Here is an 8,268-nt window from a genome sequence, read left to right on the forward strand (position 1 = left end):
GTCATCTCTCCTTACTCTGTTTATGTGGTAAGTGAAATGTTATGTACTGTAATGTAACCATGTCTATGAATGTAACAGGCTACCGCTAGCAAGCGGCTAAGCATGTCCCTTTAGTGGCTCCGTAGAATGCGTTATTTGTTTTCTGCGCCTTTCTGACTACAGCCACACCTCTAACCCAGGCGGGGGAGTTTGTGGTCCGCACAAAACTTTTATTTGACATCGTCCCAAGTTACTGTAACCATTATATGCTAGGCAAGTCTTTTTTTATACCATGCAAGTCTACAGTGTGCGCGTGAGACAATGTGTTCTTCTGTTGTCTTTGACAGCTTTTAGGTGCGTTACTGGCAGCGCCACATGAACCACCGCATCAGCACGGAAAACATGGGGAAATTTTTTAAGACAATAATCGCACAACCTATTCGATATTCTATAATTAAATCAACTAATCGAATATTCAAAAATCGTGACCCATCCCTAGTAGCAACTGACTTCCATAGTATGGTAAAAAAAAATACTATGGAAGTCAGTGGGAACCAGTAACTGTTTGGTTACTAACATTCTTCAAAATATCTTCTTTTGTGTTCAGCAGAAGAAAGAAATTCATACAGATTTGGAACAACTTGAAGGTCAGTAAAAATGTTGGCAGAGCAAATAAAAACCTGAATGAGCAGAAAAAAAATCCCTACAGTTGAGAAACTGGAAAATGTTCAATTTGCAAAAATAACTCATTGAGCATCAGCTTTATGTGACTCTAAAGGCCTTACTGAGGTCAAGCACATCATCAGTCTTGATGAGATCCTCCGGTCGGGTGAGAGGTAGTTGAGTTTCTGGTTCTCCCTGCAGCTGTAGGGACAGCGAGCGCAGCATGAAGAACACACGTATAGCCTGCAGGGACACACACACACACACACAATTAATGCTGCTATAGAAACGAATTAATCATAAACATGCAGCATCAAATGATTTGAATCTTCTTGGAATTTATGTCCTACATAAGTGCTAAAAGTTCTTCTAAAATATCCTTTAAAACATTATCAATGTATCTCAAATATAAATATTATCAATGTAACGGAGTGTCTTAAAACAAGGAACACATTAGCCTGATGAAGAATTTAAGTTCAACTGTGACATTACCCAGAGTTGTCATGATATCAAAGTTTTAGTACTGACACCTGTGAAATTTTACGACTCCTGGCACCACTTTCAAAACGAATATAATATTGAAAACAATCTTTTATGTAGAAAGTTAAATATTAATAATAATAAAAAAAACAGTTAAACAACTGCTCACTTAAGTAAACAGTGCTTAAAGGGGTCCTATTATGCTTTTTCACTTTTTCAACTTTAGTTAGTCTGTAATGTTGCTGTTTGAGCATAAAAAAGATCTGTAAAAAACCAATCACAGCACATTTCGTATTTCAGAAGGCGGGCCTTTATTTGATACAGGAACTATTCGAGCCGTTCATGCCAGACTGGGGAGAGAGGTGTTGTAATAATGTAAAATATGTGTTTTTCGAACAACCTAGTATGAGAGCCTGTTCTAGTACACCCCCAAAACAAAATCAAGACTTTGTAAAAGAGCATAATAGGACCCCTTTAAACTTTTCTATGTACATATTAAATGTAAAATAACTACTTAAATTGCTGCTACAGTCTTAACTGAATGATTGACACATATATAATAGTACTGATTCAATGCTGTTGAAGTTATACCGAGAATCGGCTCTGTAAGAGAAGTGCATTTTACCATTCATGTTAGGGCTGTGCGATATGGACAAAAAAAACCTATCGCGATTTCTTTGATCAATTTTGCGATTTTCAGCACAGCAGAAATAGACGCACCGCTCCTGGAGCGCACTGCCGGATCGCAATCGCGTGCAGTGTGAACGCTCTGATCCGTTAACATGGGCGCGGAAAAAATACGCACCACAGACGGAGTGTGTGAACCTGGCGTTACATTTGTATGCCTGCCTGATCTGTTCTGTTCTCGTGCTCCATTTAGGCGCACTGCATTCTGATTGGTTCGGATAGCATACTGCGGGAGGTCGGGGGCGCGGAAAATCGTGCTATAAAGCGATTTAGAAATCGCGCAAGCTCAAATCGCGATTTTATGATGATTTCGATTAATCGCACAGCCCTAATTCATGTGCACAGCTGCATCACCAAATAAGCATATGAGTATTCAAAATCAGATGCTTGTCATTCAGACCAAATTAAGTTGATACTCTGTATTATCGATATAGCAGAAAGCCTTGCATTGTTACATTTCTGAAGCACATGAAATCCATTTCTAAAAAGCTTTGGCTGGTTTCCCAGAAGACAAACCAAAGGAAAAGGAAAAGGTTCGGAGTGGATGTTTGACAAAAAAAGACAAAATATTTTGACAAAAGGCCACAAGACCCACCCATATAATTCAATCTGAGATCTTTCAGCATGAGTGTATATGTTCATCACTGACCCTGCGTGTCCTCTCGACATCTCCACAGGGCAATCGCTTCACAAAGTCAATGCCGGTAAGGGGGGTGCCAGTGGGAGGAAGTAAAATGGATGCATCCATCATAAGATATTCCACATTTAGCGGCTTATTCTATACACACAGTACACATAAACAAAGAAAAAAATAATATTAATCACTCAATGGGCTTGTTGACCCTGGTCCAACAAACGCAAACCTTTATTTTGCTAACCAATCAGAGCAACACTCTCTTGGAATTTGTTGGTTCAGTGTGAACATGACAGTTGTGTTTCACAACATTTTAAATCCAACAGCCATGAATCATTTACTCATTTTCATGTCATTCCAAACCCAAATGACTTTCTTTTTTCTGTGAAACACTAAAGATTAATTTTTAAAGAATATCTTTGCCACTACTTTCAATATAAGCTAAAAGGCAAGCTACATGTAAAAAAAATCATTAAAGTGGACAATATGGCTTATATTCCATACTATTTTATGCTCCATGTGGTCTGTTTTCCACAAAGTATATGACTTCTGAAGACTTAGAATATAGAGTCATGTTGGCTTTTATGGTGAAAGCTAAAGTCCACATTATCTATAACTGCAGGAAAACGAGTGAGCAACTAAATTTTTTATTCTTTTGTGTTCCATGGAAGGATAAAATGAGCATGAGTAAACAGCAATATTATCATTTTAGCTGAGATAATTCTTTACAAAAAAACAATACTCCCAGGAAACAATGTTCTGTAAGAGAAAGTAGTATAAACGTAGGCTGCATTAGCCACTCCTTATCCAGTAAATGTCTGATAGATAACAGAGATTTCCTCTCACCTCAGAAGGATGTGTTGCTGTATCATCAGGTTATGACAGACAGTAAGAGTAAGGTTGCAAAAAAGACAACATTTATGTGTTTTGTAAGGAAGCTTACCATCATGCTCCTGTACTCATCCTCAAACATGTCCAGGAAAATCTCCTCCCCCTGTAGGAAGAGGTACATTACAAGGAAAAAATTACCATAAAAGAAAACAAGATACATGATACACTACTGTTCAAAAGGTTAGAGTCAGTAAGATTTGGTTTAAAATGGAAAAAAAAATGATTTAGAATTTATTTACATTTATTTAACGTTTATTAAAATTTTTAATTGTCTATTCATCAATGAATCCTGACAAAATAATTCAAACAAACCTATTAAGCATTACAACTGTTTTCAACATTAAAGATATTAAAGACATATTTCTTCATCAGCAAATCAGCATATCAAAATGATTTCTGAAGAATCATTTGTTACTGAAGTCTGTTGCTAAAAAGTCTACATAAACTACATCCCACTATCCCTCAGAGAAAGGTAAACATCACTTCAAGCTAAAAAACTTATATTTTATATATTTAAAGCGAGTTTTTTGGGCAGTGTAGAGTAGTGCTTGTTGTTTGTCATTTCTCAGATCACAAATACAGACATGGTTTTATGTTTACGCGGCGCGAACAATAACCCTTTTCCTTGACCAAATCAACTTATTCTAGAATGACTACTGTACTATATCACATTCTTAAAAATGAATTATTATTAATAAGTTATTCGACTTGTGTTACCATCTGACGCCAGTACTGTCGAGAGATCAATTATTCACATGAATCAGTGTGAACACTCATTTCCATGAAAATCCCCATGGGAAGGATGAAGGGAGGGACATGATGAGAAAAGTAATATAAAAGTAATATAGAGAATTAAAGAGAAAATGAGCATGAGTTAAATTATTCAGAACAGTCTGACTCTTTCACATATACAGTACAAGTCATTTTTGGTCAATGCATTATTCCCATGCTTTCACTTGACTTCACTATTGTGCTATAGTGTAGACAACAGAAATGATAAAGGAACAGTAGGTGTGTCCAAACCCGTGACTGCTGCTTCACGTGTCTGCCCAGATTCTTGGAAGAGCTGGGACACACTGATCCATTATGAACACACACAAGAGATGCAGATGAGATACCAATACATGGGCCCTCCCAGGGCCCTCCATTATCCCAGAACAGAACATTCAGTACTGTGATTATTTACATACAGTCCTCACTTGTTTAATAACAGACGTTTTGGATAATATCAGTCGGAATGCGCAGCCTGCATAATTCATTCTGAAAGAGATCTTTCTTTGAATTGTGAAAGCAAAACTGGCTGCTGTTCTCATGTACGTTAAACAGAGTCACGGCAGAGCACTCATATTTCATGAGAAAATGACTTTAGGGAAAATAAAGAAAAAAAGTGCTACAGGCTGCAGTAAAAGCTGGAAAACACGCACTAGTGTACTTTGCTATCTTGCAGGAATCGGAGTACTCTATTCTGTTTAATTGTAGTTTGCTTTCACAGAAATGTCTCAATGCGAATAAGCCACCATGAGCACTAACAAGTTTCAACAGGAAGCTGTTGGGATTTTCCCAAAGATCAAAACAGCAAAGTCTTTAGGATGAGCTGTCTGAGCTTAATTCTTCCTCAGACTTTAAAGGAAATTAAATACAAGTGGAGTGACTAGGTGATAATTATGAGAATTATTAGTATGAAGGTCTGTCGCCTTGAACTATCTGAACTTCCAGTAAGCACCTGAACGAACTGGTGACTTTTATTTGATCCGATATAAAATAAAAGACCATCTTGCCTTATAAAACCGCCTCAGAAGGTGAAGACTCTCTTCTCGGGCACCCTAAAAAAAGAAAACATCATCATAGCAATGGTATGATCGAGTTGCACAATATAAACAAGTAAAATGTCCAACTTCCTATATATCTGTCTAGTTTCAAAATAAGAATGAAAAGAACCATTACCCAACGTAGGAAAAATTACTGGGAAAAACCTAAGTGTGCATGCATGTGTTAAGAAACAACTGATTTTTAAGAAATATGTTGCAATCAGGTTTGAATAATCTCATCTGCAGTGGTTGATAAGCGAATCAGCATGAATCACTTCACTGTTTTTAACTTGATGTCAAGAGCCATCCTTTTCAATTATTGTGAAAATAATTGAACAAGTAACTGAATAAGTGACAAAGCAGGACATACTGTGGGTATAGAAAAGAATCACCCCCCTTTAAAATAATCAAATTTTGCTGCTTTGCAGCCTGAAATGAAGACGGACCCAGTTTTTGTTTTATCCAGCTGAATTTACTCAGTGCAACTTATAACCATCCAAGTGAAAGATATAACACCAACATGTCAGAAAAATAAAATAAAAAATACAGAATCACTGAGTTGGAAAAAGCATCACCCCCTTGTGTCAGTATTATGTTGAAACACCTTTTGCTTTAATTACAGCCTTTAGTCTGCTAATTACAGCCTCTACTAACTTTGCACATATAGGCCCCGTCCACACGGAGACGCATTTAGCTGTATACGCATACATTTTGTATCGTATAGGCATTTCGTCCACACGGATCCGGCGTTTTGGGAGAGTGAAACCGATATTTTTTGAAACCGGGTCCCAGAGTGGATAAATCTGAAAACGCCGCCCTTGTGTTTTCGTGTGGACAGCGAATCCGTATATTTTCTGAAACGATGACGTCATCAGCCCACGTCTCGCCCCTAGTCAGGTCACCCCTCCGCTCTTCACTGCTTCGTCCCTGGAATCCTTTAGCTCGAATACAAGACGGGTCTTCTCCATACAACAGTTCGTTCTGGTTCTCAAATCTGATTGGTTGAGAACCGTGAGATATTGTACTGGTATCGCTACAGGAACGCTCTTTCACAATTTTGTATCACTCCGCTTGTTCTAGCCGGGTCTATGCTTTTTTAAAATTATTCAGTACTCGAGCGATACCGGCTCTATATCAGCGGCTGTGATTGCCTCTGGCACTCGTGCCTCTGGCCTAATCACAGCCATACTGATCAGAGCATGTGAGCGGAGCGGGGAGCGGAGTGGTAATATTTCCTTGAGAGCGCAGAGCGCCTTTCTGAAGGTTCCGCTCCGCTCGCTCAATACGCTCAGTGCCGCTCGCTCAACCCAGAATGCCCTTTGGTGATTTACTTGTTCGAGATCGAGAATCTGTAGTAGTAGAGCAGTTATGGGGTTCAGATATTGTTTCAACGAAGTTGCAAGCCTTATACATAAATGTGCTTCGCTCACATGCTCTGATACGGATATAGAGCCGGTATCGCTCTCGTACTCGAGTGATATTGCACATATACTGTATATTCCATGGTCTGTCCGAATGCTCGATTCAGATTGGCTGGCAGGTATGCAGTAAAACCGTTTAATGCACAGGTAGTTCCAAGTCAGTTTAATCACCGTTCTATATTAACCCACTGATGCATCGTGGTCACTACAGTGGACAGATATTTGGAAGCCAGTTTGAACCATTTAAGATGTAGCATCATGTCCCAACCACCAACTGGCGAACCCCCAAAGTGTTGTCTACGATTCCATTTAATTGTTGTCTTTTTATCTATTTTTTTGTTTTGAGATATTGCATAATATATATTCAAAATGGCGGCAGGAAAAGGGGATGCACCATGTACCTCGGGAATAAGTGTTAAATACTTTTATTCTCAGAAAACCAGACCGGTACAAAAAATATTTTACAGTTAAATAGGATGTCAGAAATAGATTCATCCAGATTTTAACAATATTTTTCTTGTACATTTTGTTCTGTGACAGAAAATATACCTGTCCACTACAGTAGACGAGACGTCATGCACCAAAGGGTATAATTCTGCCTATGGGCCTATATATATAGGTTCTGCTTTATTTTGTGTTTTATTAAAATTATGATATAATTTACACTTTAATGGTTTTATTGAACATAAATATTAAATATTCTTCAGATTTTATCATTTATTTCAATGCTTACAGTCTATATTTATTTATTAGGTAATATAAAAGTGTAGGCATGTATACATGTATACTGTATGAGTGCAGATATATGTGTGCATGATTGTGTTCGAGTGCATGGTGGGAGGGTGTGTGTGCTTGTGTGTGTTTGTATTTGTGCTCACATGTGTATGAATAGCTTGTTGTTATTGAATGTTCTTATGTGTATTCAAACCATTTTCACTTAGCAAATATTTTAAAAACCTGTTTTTTTAAGACCTCACATTTAGTTCTATTGATTGACTTTTTATACCTTTGAGTATTTTCACGTAGCAAATATTTTAAAAATTTGTTTTTTTAGGACCACACATTTAGCTCTATTGATTCACTTTTTATACCTTTGATGCACGGTGTCCACTACAGTGCTTTAATTGATGCACACTAACCAACACGTATCACTCGCGCACACACACACACACACACACACAACACAGAGAGAGGTCAGAGATCGCTGATTGCGCTGCACATGCACACAAACAAACTTGTTGTCAACGCTTCCCCGTGATTTTCATTAATAAAATATCCTAGATACTAGATCGCTACATTATATTCCTCAGCAACGAGGTGGTAAAATCGCTGTTTTTGAAGTAATTGTTTGTACAGAGAGACGCGCAGACGCAGCTACACAGAACTGTCATCTCTCTCAGTCTCTCTCTCTCTCTCTCAAACGATCAATCGATAATTAATTGAAATACATGCTATAATTCATTAAAATAAATGTGGTCTTACCGCACTATTTCATCTCTGTGTATGATTTGAAGCGGGCAGAACGCTAGCGCTAAAGTGCCGTAACTGACGAAAATAACTGTCATTTTTACCCATTCGGTCAAATATTGTGCTGCAAAGAGCAATACTAGTTTTAACTTGTCTATAACTTGGCAAATGACCATGGAATAAGCGGGATAATCAACGGCTAGCCGTGCGTTAAAGGATTTTAAATGCACTTCGCGGA

General features: G+C 37.9%; 1 protein-coding gene across 1 annotated transcript in view; it reads right to left on the reverse strand.

Moving 5' to 3' along the window:
• Positions 1-8,268, reverse strand: part of LOC107729183 (protein CLEC16A-like) — a 46,103-nt gene that overhangs the window by 31,046 nt on the left and 6,789 nt on the right. Inside the window, exons 6-9 of the mRNA XM_016539595.1 lie at positions 5,113-5,157; positions 3,387-3,437; positions 2,459-2,587; positions 765-885 (exon numbers count right to left, since the gene is read on the reverse strand). Of these exons, the coding sequence (XP_016395081.1) occupies positions 765-885; positions 2,459-2,587; positions 3,387-3,437; positions 5,113-5,157 (346 nt within the window). The remainder of the gene's footprint in view (positions 1-764; positions 886-2,458; positions 2,588-3,386; positions 3,438-5,112; positions 5,158-8,268) is intronic.

The sequence above is a fragment of the Sinocyclocheilus rhinocerous genome, unplaced genomic scaffold (genome assembly GCF_001515625.1).
Source record: "Sinocyclocheilus rhinocerous isolate Xijiao unplaced genomic scaffold, SAMN03320098_v1.1 scaffold1029, whole genome shotgun sequence".
Classification (NCBI taxonomy): domain Eukaryota; kingdom Metazoa; phylum Chordata; class Actinopteri; order Cypriniformes; family Cyprinidae; genus Sinocyclocheilus; species Sinocyclocheilus rhinocerous.